Below are 20,231 nucleotides of genomic sequence, written 5' to 3'. Positions count from 1 at the left end.
TCTATCTCTCTCTCTCCCTCCCTCCCTCTCTCTCATATATCCAAATTCTATTTTTAAATGTCTCTACTGGTTAAGCATTTTCTGTACTTCTAATAAGCAGGATATATACTTAGTGATTAGTTTTCTTCTGGTTTTTAGTGGATTCAAAAGGAATTTTTTTGCTGGTTTTAGTGCCTTTTTTAACTTACAAAAATATTCTTAATACTAAATAGAGCTGTATATAGTGTGTGTGTGTGTGTGTGTGTGTGTGTGCGCGCGCGCGCGCATATGCGTACTTACCATTTTCCATCAGCACAGACTGAAAATGCATTTATTTATCTCTCTTTATACTCATTTTTTACTTTCATTAGGAGTAGGAGCTTTTCACCTGGATTCAGATCCCAGGTCTGGCATTTGTGGTTATTTTACTTTGGTTAGATTACTTTACCTCTTTCATTCTTCTTTGCCACATCCATAAAGTGAGAAAAAATTATTACCTTGCTTATAGGGAGTTGTAAAAGTTGTCAATAATGTGTGTAAAGTGCTTAGCAAATACTAGGGTCTTCAATAGATAGTTATAATTATAGCCATTGTCTGCGCTTAGTAGGTAATCAATGCATATCAAGTGAATGATGATCACTAAAGGGAGTTTGCTTAAAGGAGTCACTCTTCTTAAATTTTTGGAGGTGAGAAATGTAATGGAGGAGAATTGAGGAATGAAAAAAAGATAATTATCATCAAGTCCGCTGTTCCCTCCTTCCATACACATGGAAAAAAAATGGGGGAAGTATAGTCATATTTTTTTTTCTTATGCCTTCTGATTTGCTGGTTTTTATTTACTTGAAAAGCCTTATGATGTCAAAAGCCCAGTTGAGAGGCAGTATAAATGGAAGGGTTAAGAACATAAGCTCAAAATAGAATGCCTGGGCTCAAGTTCTGGCTCTACCTCTTACTGGTTATATATGTCCATGAACATGTTATTTAATCTCTCTGTGGCTCAGTGTCCTCATAAAAAAAAAAAAAAAAAAAGAGCCAGGCTGGTGTTGCTCAGTAGTTGAGTGTCCACCTGTGAGCCAGTAGGTCATGGTTGATTCCTGGTCTGGGCACATGCCCAGGTTGCAGGCTTGATCCCCAGTGTGGGGTGGGCAGGAGGCAGCCAATCAGTGATTTTTTTTCTCATCATTGATGTTTCTGTCTCTCTCTCCCTCTCCCTTACTCTCTGAAATCAATAAAAATATATTTAAAAAAACACACACACACAAAAAGAAATCAGGCAAATATGGTAAGTTTTAAAATCCAATTTCTTCCACTTTATTAGTCTGAAGAGGTTGTTTAACCTTTGTCAGCCTCAGTTTTCTTATCTGTTAAATAGGAATAATGGTACCTACCTTATAACGTTGTTGTAAACCTTAATATAACCTGTATTTTAAAAAAATCACTAGAATGGTACATGTCTTGGTTTGCTTAGATTAGGCTCAGTTTAAGACTATTGTTATTCTGGCTCAATTCTTAGTAATGCCCCCTTTCACTCAAAAAGTCTCTTGTTTTAAGTAATAAATTATGTGATCATTTTACCTCTCACAATTCCTTGCATAGAATTGTCATGCAAATAGCACTTTACTTTTCTTTATTATTATTACTAATTGCTTGGCATTAATATGCTTGGTGAGCTAAGTTCAGCAAGGCAGTAAATATTTAATGGCGGCTCACTATGTTGAAGTGCTGTTCAGCTGGTCTGCAAAGCTATGGTTGTGAAAACAGTGAAGGGATTTTAAGTAATTAAAAGGAGATTGGAAGAAGTCCAATGCGCTATCAGAAAAGATAAAAAAAAATATAAATATATAAATAGGGAAAAGGAAATTGGAGATTTAAGATATAGTTGATTAAAATGTGCTTCTTTCTGCTTTTCTAGGTGTACCTTATAAATTCGAAGTACAGCAGATGTTAGAAGAACCTCAGTGGGGATTAGTGTTTGAAAAGACAAGATGGATAATAGAAAAATATAGGCTCTCCCATAGGTATGTGCTGTGATTTGAGATGGTTGCATATCTGCAGCATTTCTCATTAAATTATGTTTTAGAGAAAACCCAAGTTAAATGTAAAATTGTGATGTATAGCATCAGGGATAGTTTATTGCAGAACTGATTAGTTTATAGTACTTGTTTCATCACTCTGTTTTCCTGTTTTTTACAACAGCAGTGTCCCTATGGATAAAATTTTTCGCCGGGATTCTGACCTGACTTGTTTGCAGAAAGTAAGCTGCCTTCATTTTAATTGGCTCCTTTGTTTGAGGATTCTAAAGCTATTTATCTCAATGTGTTTTCCCATGATGCCTAATGCTTTGTGGATACATTTTCTGTTTCTTTTATTGCTTTTTTTCTTTTTAAAATTAATTTCTAGGAGATAATTAGTAATATGTTTTGTTGCCCACACTTGCATATAGAAATAATACTATTTTAGAATAAATTTGTCAGTGTTAGCTGATAAATTTCTTAGCATATTATTGTACACAATAGAGAACATTTTTCTCATTTTATTAAATTCAAAAGCACCATGTTTCCATTTAGCTTTAACAATTGATCATTTTAAAGAATGGTATTTTAAATCTAACAATTAAATTTAAATGGTCATCTTACTTAACTTCCTGGTAGGATATAAGAGTCCTGAATTCTTTTATTTCATGTCTAAGTTTGTTTATGAGTGTAATGGATTAAGACCAGTAGAGTGGCAACATTTCTCTCTCTTTTTTTTGGTAGCAGTTTGGAAATAGAAAATGTAAACATGCTGTTTCTTTTATAATATTTTTACCCCCTTCTATTATAACCACTTTATCTGTGCTTTGTTGTAAGATTAATATGCACCTTTCCCAGGAAATAGACTGCAGCATCCTAATTTTGAAATGGTAGAGTCCTGTGTTTGTATTTACATAGATTTTTTTAAATCTTATCTGAGTTTTAAAAAAAATTTATTTTTATTGATTTCAGAGAGAGGGAGAAAGAGAGAGAGAAACATTGATCCATTGGCTGCCTCCCGGGCATGTGCCCAGACTGGGAATCAAGCCAGCAGCCTCCTGCTGCATGGGGCAGCGCTCAACCAACTGAGCCACATGGGCCAGACTGGATATTTTGTTTTGTAATGTAGCTACTAAGAAAAGGAGCACAGGCCCTGGCTGGGTGGCTCTCAGTTGGTTGTAGCATCATCCTGTGCACAAGAGGTTGCAGGTTCTGTTCCTGGTCAGGGCATATACCTAGGTTGCGGGTTCAGTCCCCTCTTGGAGCACGTGTCGGAGGCAGCTGGTTAATGTTTCTCTCTTAAATCTATGTTTTTCTCTCTCTCTCTACCTCTCTTTAAATACCAATAAAAACATATTCTCAGATGAGGATTAAAAAAAAAAAAGGAGCACAGTCACAAATTTGTCCAAAGTAGAAAGCATCACATATGCACATACAATATCAAGTGTGTTTCCTTATATAAATAATAAAGGAACTAACCTAAGCAGTCAATAATGACTTCCTATACTCCTGCTTCACCGTTACTGTGCACAAGTTTATCGTCAGCCATATGTAAGAAGAATGTTTCTCATTTGAGCATTAGAATATGTGAGATTTATCATTAAATAAGGATAATAATATAAACCTTATATTTTTCGTGTGTTTAAATGTAAAACTTTTCTTTTCAACTAGCTTTTGGAGTGTCTGAGGAAAACTCTGAGCAAAGTGACAAATCGCTTCATCGCTGAAGAATTCTTGACTCAAATAGAAAATTTATTCCTTTCCAGTTATAAAAGCAAGCAGGAGAATGGAGTGGGTGAAGACAACTGTACTGTAGGTCCAAAGGAATTGTTAATGTAGTGATTTTAAAGTAAGACATTTTAATCTTGACACAATAGGTCCCACTGCCATTTACAACCTTGAACGATTGTAATTTAGTTAACAGTGACACAGCTTTGATACTTTTCTCTAGTTCATAAAATCGGAACTTTGCCACATAAATCATGTGACAGAAAGAGATAGGGACTTGTTTTTATGTAGTGAGTACCAGAGTTTGTGTGAATGGGTTTGCCACATTGCTCCTGTCCTGTGAGCAGTGGCCAGCAAGCAGAGCAGCAGACTGAAGGGCTGTCTGCTTTACTGTTGTATTCAGGTTGATAAGCAGAATGTGTCTGTAATTTTTATTTCTCCCTGAACTAGTCATTCCATTTTTGGGATCTCATGTCTCATTAGGAGCACTTCCATCCTTTCCATGTGTTTTGGTGAGATTTGTTTATGGTTGCAAATGAGATATGGATGGGTGGTCCCAGAGGTAATTAACGTGGTTGAAAATTACCTATTTAATAAATCTAACAACATGCTATGTGAGGCCCGGGGGGGGGAGGGGGGGGGGGGGCGGGGGCGGGGCGTTAAGGAGAAAATCTTAAAAATAGGGAAGAGGCCCAAAGGAGAGAATCAAATTATCAGTTTTTTAATTATAGATATTTGCTTCCATTTTTTTTATAACCACAATACTAAAGAATATGCCATTTCCTCAGCTCTCTGAAACATTTTGTATGGATTTCAGATATATAAAATAATTAGCTTCAATTATAGGTCCACACATTAGTGTGTATGTGATAAAACCTCATTTAACTGCAACACAGATAATCATAACCCTCAAACTAGATTCTTTTTCTACTACCTGCTGTCAGTAGAAAGAGGCAAATTACAATAAAGCTTAAATAAATCAGAGGTTTACTTTTAAAAACAAAAAAGCCTTCCAGGACATATTACATATGCAACCCAATTTCATACACTTTTTGAATGTAGACCAGAAGTCAGCAAACTTTTTATGTAAAGGAGCAGTTAGTTAATAACTTAGGCTTTGCTGGACACATACTGTCTCTATCAGACATTCTTTATATTTTTTTACAACCCTTTAAAAATGTAAAGCCATTCTTAGCTCATAAGCCTCACAAAAAAACACTGCTGGTCATTACCTTCCAACCCCTGCTCTAGAGAATTGCAGATAATTAGGATTTCTTTTTAGATGCATGAGCTTAAGACACTGAAAGATCTTGCATCATTTTCAAACAAATAAAACTCAAAATTGTGATTTACATTTAAGTACATTTTTTTCAAAAAACCTAACAATCATGCTGCCTGATTTATCCTAATTGTAGTTTATTTCTATTAACCATCAAATTTATATTCATTCTTCAACATTCTTATTAATAACAGATTTATTATGTCTAATCTGGGTATGATCCTGTATTTTTACCTTTTTGGTTATAATCAGTAGCCAAGAAAGAATAAGGCAGTACTGGAAGGAGCAGTGAGCCAGTTTTAGATGATCTGGGTCTTGATTCAACTTTGTAATTTTAGAAGATAAGCTTACTAACTTCTTTAGGCCTAAATTCCTGTACATCTGAGGTCTGAGTTATCTTCCTGACATCCCTCCAGGTCTGAAATCATACACTTCATTCTAATTGTTGGACTACTCACCTGGGACTTGATATTTTGAGATGATATATTTCCCAAATTAGCAAATGTTTTTAAAGAAAACTGGTAGTATTTTCTATTTCTCTATATGCATTTAGAATAAACAATGAAACATAACATAAAAAACAATTACTTTGGGGACTGGGGGTGTAAGCTCTAGACCAAAAATCAGGAAACTTAAGCGTTCTTACCCTAATTCTTTTATCAGCTTTGCTGTGTGACCATGATAAAATCACATAACCTGTCTGGACCTCAGGTTCTTCTTCTAAAATTCAAGGGTCTGAATTTTATGATTTTAGTATTTCTTTCCAAGTGCAGAAAAATCTGTGATTCTGTAAAGGGTAGTAATTCATTTCTTTGTACTCTTCCTTTTGACATATTTTCCTCATTGTACATGGGGAACAGATCTTAGAAAAATGGTATTAGTTAGCGTTTGTGATCAACAGTCCCCAAATTTATATTGATAAATTTGGGTGATAGAAAATTGTGGAAATTGTTTGAAGCTCTGTTCTCCAATCTGGGTCCTCTGCATGCCAGTGGTTAACTATATTTACTAAGCCATACTGTGAGGAATGCAAAGGTGGTAATCCTCAGCATTTAGAGCTTTGAGAGCACAATTTTTTAAATTAAATATTTTTTAAAAAAACAAAACCTAGAAAACCACATCCTTCCCCATTTTTATTTTTATTTTTTTGAATAGTGTACTTTTAGAACTTTAAAAGCAGTGATATTTCCTCTCCTCCTCCCTCATTCCTTTTCTTGCATATTCTTAAAACATTTTTGTAGCTGGAGGTACCCACATTTCTGTCACTGCCAACCTTGAGCTGTGAGGGTAGTTGAAGCAGGCAGGTCCTTGGAGAAACAGAAGAAATTTAGAACTGAATGGCAGTGTAGTACAGGAAGCTCAGGAGGCAGGGTCTTAAAGGGAAATCTGTCTCTCATAATGTGTACAGTATTGGAGATAGGACTTGAAAACATCCAAATCTCTTCAAATGAACTTAATTTTTTTCTTCTAGCTTGGCTATAGAAATTGACACTAGTACTTCACCAGTGTTAGATTTACCTCTCTTGAAAAATCTAATCCCAAAGTAATGTTAAAAAAAAAAATCAGTGGAATAAGATCAGACTCTCCTCCCCTCTCCATTACTCTAGTATTGGTCCATTGGCCCTATGTTCAGAGCTACCTTATGACTATCACGGGGCCTAAGACACTTTTGTCTTCTTGGACCTCTTCCATTAAAAATTAATCCTATATAATAAAAGCTTAATATGCTAAGTGTCTGGTCATCCAGTGGTCCATTCAGCCCGTCAAAGCATAATATGCTAATGATATGCTAAGGCTGCTCAACCACTCACTATGATGTGCACTGACCACCAGGGGGCAGACGCTCCGACCGGTAGGTTAGCTTGCTGCTGGGGTCAGGCCTATCGGGACTGAGCAAAACTGGCCGGACATGCCCTGGAGCCCTCCCACGGCCCCTCCGTGGCTGGCTAACCTGCGTCCCTCCCCGCCCCAATCATGCACCGGTGGGGTCCCTCGGCCTGGCCTGCACTCGCGCATAATCCGGGACCCCTTGTGGGATATCGGAGAGCCAGTTTCGGCCTGATCCCACAGGCCAGGCCAAGGGACCCCACTGGTGCACGAATTTGTGCACCTGGTCTCTAGTACATTATAATTGCATTTGCATAAAATGAATTTATAATCTGTAGTTTTGAAACTCATCCACACATCCTACCAATTTCTCCCTTCATTTCCCTCAAGCCCTTTCTTCATCCTCACTCTACTTCTGACCTGTCAGCATTTAGGTACGAGGTCATTCATTCTATCATTTGTTGAAAGCAGGACCTGAAAAATAGAGATAAACAGACACATTCATATTTCCCAGAAGTTGATTAACGCTGCCCCAGCCTTCTCTCTCTAACTTGCCTCCCCCACAGGAGTGGTGGGCTCTGTGACGTGCAGCCTGCAAGCAGGGTCAGAGAACCTCTGCAGCTCTCTGGGTAGCAGAGGAAACTAGGGCCTCAACATGCCAACCTGAGTAGGTCTTCTGTTCTTCAGTTTACCTGCTTCCTGTTTCATGCTGGGTCCTAACAAGGTGAGCTAGAGGAACTGAGGAACTGATCTGGTCTGGGTGTCCTAGGATTGATGCTTTGTCCTGTACCTAAATAAGAGCCATATGACATTTGAATACCTGAAAGGTAGCTCCCTATGCTCAAATCATCAGCAGATAATCCACTTGATGTTTTTCTCAGTAAAAATGAAGTCAGGATACCCACATTTTGTGGGTGTGGTTTTTTTTTTACACTTTTTTTAAATAGCTAGAGATTAAATCTAGAATCACACACATCATGGCAGTTAGGAAAACTTCACTTATGCACAAAGGAAAAAGCACATTTTTATCAGCATCTGCTCCATCAGTGTTCATACGCATGTAACACATTTGATCTGCATCTCCAGTTCTTCAGTAGTTTAATAACTTTCTTGTAAATTAATACCAGATTTTGCAATATTTCCAAAAAATCACTATGGAGAATAATGTAATATATTTAATTCCTGACCTTTCCTTACGTGGTTTTATGTGTGCTGTTTCCCCAAACTGTTTATTCTGGGTGTTTTTTTATTTTTGTTTTCATTTGACCTGTAATTTGTGCTTTCTGCTGTTTTCCAAGGTTTTTTTTAATATGTTTTTATTGATTTTAGAGAGGGAGGGAAAAGGAGAGAGATAGAAACATTGATTAGAGAGAAACATCAACCAGCTGTCTCCTGCACGCCTCCTAATGGGGATCAAGCCTGCAACCCAGGCATGTGTCCTGACAGGCAATCAGACCAGTGAGCTCTTGGTGCACGGGTCCACGCTCAACCACTGAGCCACACTGGCCAGGCATCTGATCTTTTAAGTCATCTTAAATCCTTTCTGGAACAAGACAGAGAACACATATGGTCTCCCCCTAATTAATTAACTTATGACATCTTGTTTTTATTTTCTTTGAATATTACTTAGGAACTTATTCATAAGGACTTTAATGTTAGGGGAAAATGCCTGATTTGCTATCTTTGAAAATTCCTAAAGTAGTCTCTTAGGAATTAAGAAGGATGTTAAATATGATTTCATAGTTTATGTTCCTCTTTCATAGGGTACAAAAGAATATTTGTTTCAACCTATGAATGGTAAAGTAGTATGTAGATTCTAGCATGATTTAAGTAGATTAGTCATATATCTTTAAATCTGTGGATTTGACATGTAAATTGTGTATTATATATAAGTTTACTATGATTATTGATAAGACTATTGCTGTTTTCCCAAAATATTATCAGTGTTTATGGATTTCTTTTAAGAGTTTGAATCTTGGAATGTTCTGTAACAAAATACAACTTAAGCTATTTTGTACGTTTAAATATGATGCCATGTTGACTATATATTAAAGAATATTGCAAATATGAATAGTTATATGGTTATGAAAACTTTTTCACAAAATGATTGAACTCTCCTCCCAATACTTAACTGTGACATATTATAAAATATCTGACTTTAAAAAGTGGGATTTTATCTTGTGGTAAAAATTAAAGAGAAACATTCTGAAGATTCTATATAAGTAAAGTTTTGAAAATAAAGTGGTGAATCATTTTGTCTTTTTCTGAATTGTTAGCAGCATACACATTGAATGGCAAAAAAATGTCCCATTAATTCAGTATACATTGGCTAAGCATCTATTATGTTGAGGATTGTAGGGGGCACAAAGATGAATAAATCTTAGTTTCTTCTCATGAGAAGCTTATTACCTAATGAGTTAGAAACACTTAAAACCTGACATAGATAGCTAACTTCTTAAGATACAAACTATAATTGATGGTAAATGCCTGTAAAAGACCTCACGGGTAATAGATGTTTAAACAAATGAGAAATGATTCTCTAAAATGTGAGCCTGATACTGATTTATTGGAAGCGAGTGCCTTCAAATAGCCTGGCAGGGTTTGGGGTAGATGACATTTGGGGGAAGATGTTCCAGGAAGACTTTAGCGTGGGAGGCATAAAGGTAAGAGGTGAGAAATATTTAAAGAATATTTAGCATGTGGGGCCAGAGTATTTGCAGATATTAATTATGATAGATGGCAATTCACATCCAGTCAACTAGAGATACAGAAGGTATAAAGTAAGAAAAATATCACCTTAAAATTAGAATTAACTCTTAACTATAACTTTTTAGTCTTTCCTCCTAGTATATACAAACCTATCAATTTTGAAAAACAACAGGGTTGTTATATATAGTTATAGTATCTTTAATTTTTATCCTTTCACGGGGACTTCCCTCCATAGCTGCACATAAACATCTATTCTTGGCAAGAAGTACCTAGCACATTTTGTAGTACAGATTTGCAAAATTGATCAGTTTTTAATTGATGAAGGTTAGGTTCTTGTTTTTTTATGGGAAATTGATCTTTTTTGTACACTGCTAATATTTCTCTGAATAAGTTTCTAAGATATATATTTTTTATTGATTACGAAGAGGAAGGGAGAGAGAGAGAGAGAGATACATCAATAATGAGAGAATCATTAATCAGCTGTCTCCTGCACGCCCCCTACTGGGGATCGAGTCCAAAACCTGGGTATGTGCCCTTGACCAGAATCAAACCCTGGACCCTTCAGTTCGCAGGCCAATGCTCTATCCACTGAGCCAAACCAGCTAAGGCTGAATAAATTTCGAGAAGCTTAGTTGCCAGATCAAGATCTATGTACCCTTTAAATTATGTTGGTATCTGCAGAAAAGTTTTCAATACAAGCTAATTTTCCTCATAGTAATACAGCTGTGTACATCTTGTTTACAGAACCAATTTGAACTAAAACTCCTAAATGGTAATTTAGGTGGCAAAGTACAGTAAAATCCTAAGAGTTCTAATTCTGCAAGGCATTTATTTCAGTGGAAGTTCATGCCTCTATACAGCTATATGGGTTCTTGCTAATTAAGCATTTGATATAATTTTCTGATTGAGGCCAGCATCATATGCTGCCTATGGCCCCAGACTGGCATTGTCTCACAATCCTATTTGTACTCTAATGGGTTTTTCTCAGTGTTGCTGATGTGTTTCCTCATCACTGATTCTCAATTATCTTCCCATAGAATGCTAGCTTAAATAGCATATTGTCAGTATCTGCATAGATATAGCTAAATAAAAATACTTATTTTGTCTTCCATATTTTTCCTGTGATCAAAAACAATTCTTATTAATAACTAATGAGTACCTGTTACTGGATATAATCAATGATTGCTCTGCACTTGCCCGCATTAACAAGGTCATCTCAAACTATAGAAGAATGGGAAAGTTTCAGAAAGCAAGTTAACTGCTTAGTTTATTTTATTTACATCAGTGATTACTGAACTTTCTATGGTTCCAAAATACCTGATAAACATGGCTCAGCAGTAATTGTGGCATCTATTCCATCGATAGCCAGAGATTTCTACATCAGACTTCATTTGTGTAACAAAATTACGCGAAATCTTGATAAAGACCTTTTTGCAGAACAACTATTTTCTTAATCGTAAGACCTAATGAGTAGACTTACCCCACCCCCACCCTCTGGAGAGAGAGAGAATTTGCTTTTATGAAGCCAGTTTGCTTTTATGCAAAGCCTCAAATTGGCCTCGCATAGTATGGAGTTGGAGCGTATGTTAGGATAATTAAAGCAAGCTGCTCTAACACACCGCCCCTGATTTTTAGTACCGTGAAACAGTACAGGTTCTCGCTCACACGAAGTGCACTGCAGGTGTTCTGACCGCGTGGCTCTCCTGGGTGGATAGTGTCCAGGAGGTAATTCAGATACGCAGGTTCCTTTGCCATGTGGCTCTACTATCCTGTGACTCCAAGCAGCCTAGGTGTCATCCATTTGAGGACAAGGTGAAGGAGAAAGAAGGGAAGGTCACACGAGATATTTAAATATCTTGGCTTGGAAGTAGTACATCATTTTTGCTCACAGTCCTTTGGCAAGAACTCATCATATGGTTCTACCCAGATGCAAAGAGGGGCTGTTAAATGAAGTCCCGCCTGTGCAGCTGCTTCTCTGCAAAGCTCTTCACTGGAGGGAGAGTGAGAATCTGTTAGTGACTAGTTCTCTCACAGCCGGCTAGGGTGACTTTTGTAAAACGTATACACATCTTCATACGGGCTTTAAACCCCTGTGCTTGAGACACCAAGTTAATAATGGAAAGTTGACATCAAGTTTCTTTAAAGGCAGAGCCCTAATTTTTTATTTTTTATTTTTATTTATTTCTTTTTTTAAATATATTTTATTGATTTTTACAGAGAGGAAGGGAAAGGGATAGAGAGTTAGAAACATCGATGAGAGAGAAACATCGACCAGCTGCCTCTTGCACACCCCACACTGGGGATGTGCCCGCAACCAAGGTACATGCCCTTGACCGGAATCGAACCTGGGACCTTTCAGTCCGCAGGCCGACGCTCTATCCACTGAGCCAAACCAGTCAGGGCAAGCCCTAATTTTTTAAAAAGGATCATTTACGTGGCTCAAGGATTGAGCTTCGACCTATAAACCAGGAGATCACCTTTTGGATTCCTGGGACAGGGCACATCCCTGGGTTGCGGGCTTGATCCCCAGTAGGGGGCGTACAGGAAGCAGCCCATCAATAATTCTCATCATTGATATTTCTATCTCTCTCCCTCTCCCATCCTCTTTGAAATCAATAAAAATATATCTAAAAATAAAAACAAATAAAAGGATCATTTACCCCCCTCAAATCAAAGAATCTTAGAACTGGAAAGAACCTTGAAAACGTTCAGGCTTAGAGTCCTATAGTCTAATCTGAGGAAACCGTGGTCCATAGAAATAAGCAACTTGCCCAAAGTTACACAGCCAAGTTTGTAGCAAGGTAACCTCTAGGAAACCCCCAGTTCTACTGCACCATCCTTTTGAGTGATTCCAAATTATTTTAAGTTTTCATAGCATAAAGAACTGTGAAGATTTCATGTGCAATTAAAGTGTTTGATATAATTTATGTTTTAATTTAAAATGTAATTTTGTCTTTTGGAACGGCAAGATCTAATAAATGCCCAGAATATGACTTTTATGGGAAAGTTGACTAAGGGATTACTATTAGAAGTGATTTAATTAATGGCACTTTACTAGCGTTATCTAAGGTTAGCTTTATTAGCTTCATCTAAGATTAACAAACCTCCAAATCCTTGCTGTTTGCATATAAATCCACAAAGCTACATTTGTTCTTCAATCATCTTAATGAAATGTTAATATCTGCAGCCACGAGAGGGCGCTCCGTCATAGTGTATGAGCACAATAGTCTCAGCCTGTAATGCTGTCTGGTTTAACAAAGTCAGAAAAGACTGCACATATGGCTGAATTTGTAAACACTATGAAACATTCAGTTGCCTAGCTCCTTGACATTGTGTGATCCAGCTGTGAGTTTCCTTGTTTCATGGTCTCTCTAGGTTAGCTATTTTCCATTTTTAAAGCTATTTTATAAGAACAGCATCCATCCATTTCTAGATACACACAGCGCTAAATGCTTTACATACACTACCTAATTCCACAACAACCTTGCAAGAGGTTTGACTGTCCCAATTTTAAGTTTCACCTTAGAGTGTTTCAGTAAGGTATCCAAAGTCATGCAACCAGAAATGGCAGAGACGGAATTCAAACAGAGACTTACATTATCATTCTAATACCAGCTCACCAAACTATCATGTTATTGGTTTCAGAGCTGAGAGGAACCTAAGGAACAATTGAGTTCAATGTCTTCACTTTTGAGTGGGAAAACTGATACCCAGGTAAGAGAAGTGACTTGTCCACATCCAGGCCAGACTGAAAAGTCAAGGTGTTCCCAATGCAGTGCTCCTGGATTATACCCCATGGAACCTCTGCCTTCTCAGGGCAAAGAAATCCTGAGCTCTCAATTCTGCACCGTGCTATAACCTAAGGGTGGGGAACGTCCGGCCCCTGTGCTGTATAAGGCATTTGGTCTGGCCCTGCGGAGGCTTTAGGGGTGAGTGAGTTAATTGAATGTTTGACCAAATATGGCAGGCTAATTTTTAAGTTGATAATTTTGTATGGCCCTCGAATGATGTTATGAATATCCAAATGGCCCTTGGCAGAAACAAAAGGTTCCCACCCCAATACAGCAGATGAAGCCATGGATTGAGTCTGTTACCTGGACAACAGAAAGATTTGATGGGTAGAGATTTTACTCCAGCATGGTTCTCTGCTTTTCCAGCATGGCCAAACCCGGGAGAAGTGACTTCATAAGCACACCTTGAATTTTTAAAAGTAATTAATCTCTCCGCCTCATCAGTCCCCCTCCACCCTCGGCACTGCAGCCACAGGGTGGTGTGTTATGAAGCACACATCTGAGCATGTCATTTCTCTGCTTGAAACTCTCCAATGGCTCCCCACACTTTTGCACCAAGTCCAATATGAAAGCTTTGAAGATCCTTATAATGTGCCCCTATCCATTCTCTGGTCTCACCTTTTGCCGATCTCTAGTCATATGAACTGTGTGGTGAACCCATCCCTGCAGGCTTGCACATGCCTTTCCCTGTGCATGGAGCACAGTCCCTGGTCCCACCATTGTCTGATTTCTGGGCCACCTTCAAAACCCAAACATCACCCCTACCTAGGAACCTGTCCTGCCCCTACACTCTTCACTCCGGGCCTGGGAGAGAGCCTGTTAGTTGAGCGCCTCTAACACCCTCCTCTGACTGCCCTGTCACACCCACTCTGACTTGTCTCTTTACTGTTTTGCCTTCACTGGCCTTGAGCTTCTGAGGATGGACCCTGCCTCTTTAAACTTCATATGCCCATTGGCTAATATAAGACCTAGCATAGATTTAAAAGACACTTAATAGCAGTTTGATGAATGAATACATGATTGAATGAATGAAAGAAAACCAAAAGGAAGAACGGAAGGCAGATCCTTTGGGGGAAATCAGTTCTATTACACTCAGGTGCCAGATTTTCTTGTTTCCTACTAGAAGGAGGAGAAAAGAACTGAGGGGCTCTGTTCCTTCTGAAAAAGGGTCCCCAGTCAGGGTGAGGGGGCTGGGAGCCTGGGAGAAGCAGCATTTCCAGGGTAGCATGAGTGTGAGGGAGCTTCCAGAGATAGGAACCCACAGCTATGCACGGGCAGCTCGCTCTAGAAGATGTGTTCTCTGGCAATTTCCCCCAAACACAAAGGCAGGTGAGATTATAACATGATCAACATAATCGCGCTTTCTAATTAAAAGTGGGACATAACTCAGTCATTCTGAGACATCAGAATGATTTACCCCTCTCCACCCTGAGTGTTTGTATCGCTGCGAGCTGGGGGCCTTCACACATTGCGATCCATCCCCTCGTGTTCTTTGCCGTGGCGACTGCACCGCACGAGAAGAAAACCGCTTGAAAGAGGAAGCAGGCAATGAGGTAACATCAGTTTAAGGTGACACAGGTGCCTCAGTCATTTGAGGTCCAAAGTGAAATGGGCTCTGTGTTCTTTGGGCAACTGGTGTTTCTCTGTCGGGCAAATGGGGACGTAAGTGCATCATCCTGAGACCTGGCCAAGCGGAGCAGGGAGAGGTGGCTCCAGCTCCCCTCCAAGGCCCGTCTCCACTGGCAAGATGCCCTTGAACTGTACCCCCTCCCCCCGGCCCTGGAGTCAGTCCAGCCGGCTTCTCTGCCCAGGCCCACGTGGAGGGCATAGGCGTGATGGGGGTATACCTGCCTCTCTGGACCCAGCATGGAGTCCTCTCACCCATTAGGAGAGAGAACAACAAAAACCAGGAGAACAAAACAAGCAGGCCCTTGCTGGGCTGGATGCTTTTTTCACTGCTTCAAGAGAAAAAGAAAAGGATTCTCCCGTGACCCTGGTTTAGGGGTGCAACTGCCCTTCCTCCTGACCCCCCACACAGAACCCGGCTCCCTGGAGGGGGCAGTGCTGGCTGTGGAGAGGCAGGGCCAGGCAGGAGAAGCTGAAATCCCAGTCACTGATCTCTGTAAAAGGGAGAGCAGGATTGGGGCAGTCCAGGAAGGGGGGGTAAAGGGAATCAGTGTTGTCACTCTATGCTGTCTTTTGGGATATTGATTTTAAACTGTTTATTAAGAAACAAGACTTAGAAAGAACCCTTGACCCTCCTCCCTTTCCTTCCCCAGAGATTCAGACAGGAGGTGTTAGGCTGTTTCCTTCGTCTCATGTGAATTAAGTACAGTGAGGCCTTGACTTCTGAGTGTCCCAACTAACGAGTTTTTTGAGATACCAGCTGTCTCTTGGCAGATTTTTTGCATTGAGTTGATACAGTAATTTGAGTTAACGAGCGCCTTAACGAGCTCGGTCTCGGAACCAATTAAACTCATAAGTCAAGGCCCCACTGTATAGTAAACGAGGGCTTCAGGCAGGGCCAGTGGGCTAGAGAGCCCCTGTGTCCCGTTGTTCCTGAGTCTCCTAGCAAGGCTTTGCCTGCCCGGTGCCTTCCCCTCTTCCTCAACTACCTGAAATCGCCCACTCTTACTTCTGAAACCTAAGACCCCGTCCCCCGCTCCTCTCCTTCGTCCAGAATGTCTTGTGCACCCAATGTTGCTTCACTGTCTTTGGAGTTTTCATGCCTGTGAATTCCCCATGGGCATGTATTAAAATTTTTACTTTGTCCTGTCAATTGGATGATTAGCCCAGCCAGAAGAACTTAGAACAGTGATGGCGAACCTATGACATGCCTGTCAGAGGTGACACGCGAACTCATTTTTTTGGTTGATTTTTCTGTGTTAAATGGCATTTAAATATATAAAATAAATATCAAAAATATAAATCTTTGTTTTACGATGGTTGCAAATATCAAAAAATTTCTATATGTGACACAGCACCAAAGTTAAGTTAGGGTTTTTCAAAATGCTGACACGCCGAGCTCAAAAGATTTGCCATCACTGACTTAGAAGGTGGGAGGAAAAGTATTACTTTTTTAGCCGCCGGAGTGAAAAGACCTCCAGCAGAAGGTAGGGGGCAGCAGCGGCACAGGGACGAGAGAAGACACAGGCACATGAAGCCAAGTGAAGATTTCTGTGAGGCTGGTGTGCCCTGTGTGTGGCTGCAAGTCAGAGGCCACCACAGGAGATGGGGCTGTGGGACTGGGTCCCCAAGGGGGTCACATGGCATTTTAGAGAGCGGGATATTCGTGATCCTCATGAAGAGGTGTGGGCAATCAACAACCACCCTCTTCAAATCCTAAAGTGAAGGGGTTCCACGAAACTGTTGGCAGCAGCAAAAAATGGTACAGGTATGAGATGGGTGGGGTCAGACGGGGACCTGGGTTCAGCAACCTCGGTACTTCAGTTCTGGTTAGGAAAGAATTCAAAGCCAAGACTCAGACTATAAGAGAACCTTTATTTAGAGCAACGGTTCTCAACCTGTGGGTCACGACCCCTTTGGCAGTCGAATGACCCTTTCACAGGGGTCACCTAAGACCATCCTGCATATCAGATATTTACATTACGATTCATAACGGTAGCAACATTACAGTTATGAAGTGGCAATGAAAATAATTTTATGGTTGGGTCACAACATGAGGAACTGTATTTAAAGGGCCAGAAGGTTGAGAACCACTGATTTAGAGAATCACAAAGGTAGACACAAATTACAGAGGCCAAAGGGCCCTTGGAACTTAGGAGAGAGAGAGGCAAAGGGAGGGTGCCTAGGGGGAGAAGGAGTGGTGGAGGGGAATGCCATGGTGTGCTCCTGGGAGACAAAGCTGCTAGGTCCTCCATCCTGCAGGCTTTTAAGGATAGAAATTTTAGGAGAGCTTCTAGGGAAGGATCTCAATAGAATATTCATCACCTTTCCAGGTGAGGCCTTTCAGGTCCTGGTCTTCCCCGATTGGTCCGCACCAGGGGAGGGGGTCATTAGTCAATGCAGCTGGTCCTGAGGTCAGCCATGGCGCCGCTTGTCTGATTTTGCTGTTTTTCTGGGCTTGGAGCTGAAACAACTGAGGCCTAGATGTATTTGAGGTAGGTCAGAACCTCATTGTCCTGTGGGCTTAATGTGTAAGGACTGTTCTGTGGCCCCCATGTTCGTTTCCCTGCTAAGGGGATCAAACCTGCATGACTAGGGGAGGGAAGGTTACGCTGTGCACCTGAGGTCCTTGTTTCCCCAGTTTTGCTGGTTGCTAGGCTCCAGGTGACCTTCTGTACTTGGCCCAATGTCCTTGCTCTGCTCACGTCTGTCGAACTGCCGACCACAAAACTAGTTGGATTCAGGCTTTTCTTTAGCCAGAGATCGCTGTTTAAAGGCCAGCTTGCATCAAAACCAAGCATTTAAAACAGATAAAAGCCAAAAAGTAGAAACAACCATGGCTATCAACTGAAAAAATGGATAAACAAAATGTGGTTTATCCATTTGATGGAATAATATTCACCCTTAGAAGGAATGAGGACTGATTTAGGCTACAACATAGATGGACTTTATGCTGTGTCAATGTAAGAATGGAGTGCTCTCACCTGTATGAATGTTTTATTTTATTTGAGCCAAGCTGATGACAATTGCTGGGAAGCAAAATCTTAACAGATTGAGAAAATGCACTGTAAAATGGGAGTTTTACCACTTTTTAAAAAAATATATATTTTATTGATTTCAGAGAGGAAGGGAGAGGCAGAGATAGAAACATTAATGATGAGAGAGAATCACTGATCAGCTGCCTTCTGCACACTCCCCCCCCCCCCCCCGCCCCCCCAACTGAGGATCGAGCCCGCAGCCCACAGCCGGGGCATGTGCCCTGACCGGGAATCAAACCGTGACCCTCCTGGTTCATAGGTGGATGCTCAATCACTGAGCCACGCTGGCCTGGCAACCACTTATTTTATACATCAGAATCGAAGGGAACTCCATTGGTGATAGATTAGGGAGGTAGGAGAATGCAAAAGGAAAATCTCCGGGGTTGGATAAAAAGTAAAATGAATATGCATGTACTTTTTTTATATTGGTGGATATAGGATAATTAACAGCCAACAATTAAATGATAATAGTAACAGTGAGGGGATTTGTGATCTCTGCTCTGTGCAGATCATCCCAGGAGTGGGGGAAAACAGCCAATATTTTTCCCTAGCAAAGGCCAGTTTTACCTAAACTGAGCCTGTGGTCTTCTTCTGCATCTATGATAACACACCTTTGGAATGTCAGAATAATTTCCGGACTCCTCAAAGTGTTTTGCCCCTGACCTTGGAAGCTGGAGTCACTTGACCCCCTGCTCCTCCTCCTCCTCAGACTGAGCTCTGCCCTCTATTCTGGAACCAGTTCTGACTTTAGTGGGGGCGGAGTGTTAAACATCCAGTAAACCCAGCCACAGACTCCTCTCTGACTCACACAGCCCTAATACTCACCCAATGGGTACGGCCCCACCTTAAATCCCAGCTCCAACACCTACCTACCTTGTCACCCAGCCAGAAACTTGCAAGACAGCCAACGCTCCTCCCCTCTCTCCCTTCCCATATGCCATCAGTCTGTGAAGTTTCTCTCTCCCAGCTCTCCTCAAACCACTGCTCCTGTGTCAACTGAGGCCCTGGTCACCTCTCCCGGGCTGTTAGCTTGGATGCCATTTTGACCTCCTGTCTTGTCAATCCCACTTCTACCCTGCCCGCTCTAGTTCCCCTTCTAGACCACACATCCCAATGCATACAGCATGGTCTTTACAAACACCAATTTGATTGTGTCTCTCATCTTTTTTAAACCATTCGATGTCCCATTATCATTAGGACAAGTCTCAAATTCCTTAGCTTCTCATGGCTCCTTCTGTTTTTGACTCAGCTTTTCTTTCTGGACTTATCACTTCTCATTTCCTAACGTGCATCATTCTACATCTGTCTTGCTCGGCTATTCATAGCTCATTAATGTACCCTTCTCTCAAGACTCCATCCCTATCCACGTGTCATTCTCTCTTTCTGGAATTTTATTCCCACTCTTTCCAGGTGGAAAGACTGACTCAGCGTCAGCTTCTCCAGCAAGTTTCACCTGACTTTCCTGGTCCCATCACAGGACTAAGTCCCAGAGCACATGCCACTGAACTTGAGTGCTTGCTACTTGGATATACAATTGTGATTTTCTCTCTTTCCCAGGAGAGAGTGCTCCCTGAGGGCTGAAACTGCTCATCCCTGTCTCCAGGTCCAGCACAGTGGCTGTCACACAGTAAGTGCTTAGTAAAAGTTGAATGGGTGGGTGGATGGTTGGGTGGATGGATGGGTCCCCTGTTCAAGATGGCATGGCCAGCAGATGGAGTGACGAGGAGTCAGAACCAAACCTTCTTCTCATGTTTTTACTTCAGTATTCCCTCTTCAAAACCAGTTCTCCAACCTTCCAGGTTTCCCAAATTACACCTGCCATTGCCTGCGACAGCAAATGATGATAATACATACGCCCTGAGAGCTCCAGGTGCTCGGATGAAGAGCTCTCTGCCTGCTGCGCACAAGGTGCTCATTTGTCCAATGGGATTTTTGAGTCCTATACCGAATGTTGAGGAACCAGCTTATGAGATGTACATTGTAATTAGGGGAAATATTGCTGCAGCAGGCTGGCGAGGTAATTACTGCCTACTTGTATTCTCCCCAGTATTTTAACCTAATGGTCTAAGGAAATAATTTAAAATTTTGATTTTTATAATTACCTTTTTTGAGAGGTCTGTTCAGAATTATAATTATCTAACAGGGTTTAGAGGTAACTTTGGTTTAGGCACTATTCTAAGGGTTTTGTATACTTTCTCTGTGAGGTAGGTCTCATTTGCCTCATTTTATAGATGAGAAAATT

The 20,231-nt window shown here is 40.6% G+C and overlaps 1 protein-coding gene across 3 annotated transcripts in view; it reads left to right on the top strand.

Annotated features, from left to right (window-relative positions):
* Positions 1 to 4,365, top strand: part of MYSM1 (Myb like, SWIRM and MPN domains 1) — a 39,090-nt gene extending 34,725 nt beyond the window's left edge. For 2 of the 3 annotated variants that reach the window (XM_070405223.1, XM_070405222.1), the window contains 3 exons: positions 1,892 to 1,997; positions 2,176 to 2,233; positions 3,663 to 4,365. In XM_070405223.1, the coding sequence (XP_070261324.1) occupies positions 1,892 to 1,997; positions 2,176 to 2,233; positions 3,663 to 3,830 (332 nt within the window). In that variant the 3' untranslated portion in view covers positions 3,831 to 4,365. The remainder of the gene's footprint in view (positions 1 to 1,891; positions 1,998 to 2,175; positions 2,234 to 3,662) is intronic. The other variant, XM_070405221.1, reaches the window with a different exon arrangement.
* The last annotated feature ends 15,866 nt before the right edge of the window (positions 4,366 to 20,231 follow it).

This window comes from Myotis yumanensis, unplaced genomic scaffold (assembly GCF_028538775.1).
Source record: "Myotis yumanensis isolate MYYU_CA2020_CCGP unplaced genomic scaffold, mMyoYum1.0.hap1 SCAF_2, whole genome shotgun sequence".
NCBI classification, from domain to species: domain Eukaryota; kingdom Metazoa; phylum Chordata; class Mammalia; order Chiroptera; family Vespertilionidae; genus Myotis; species Myotis yumanensis.
This window is presented reverse-complemented; position numbering and strand designations above follow the sequence as displayed.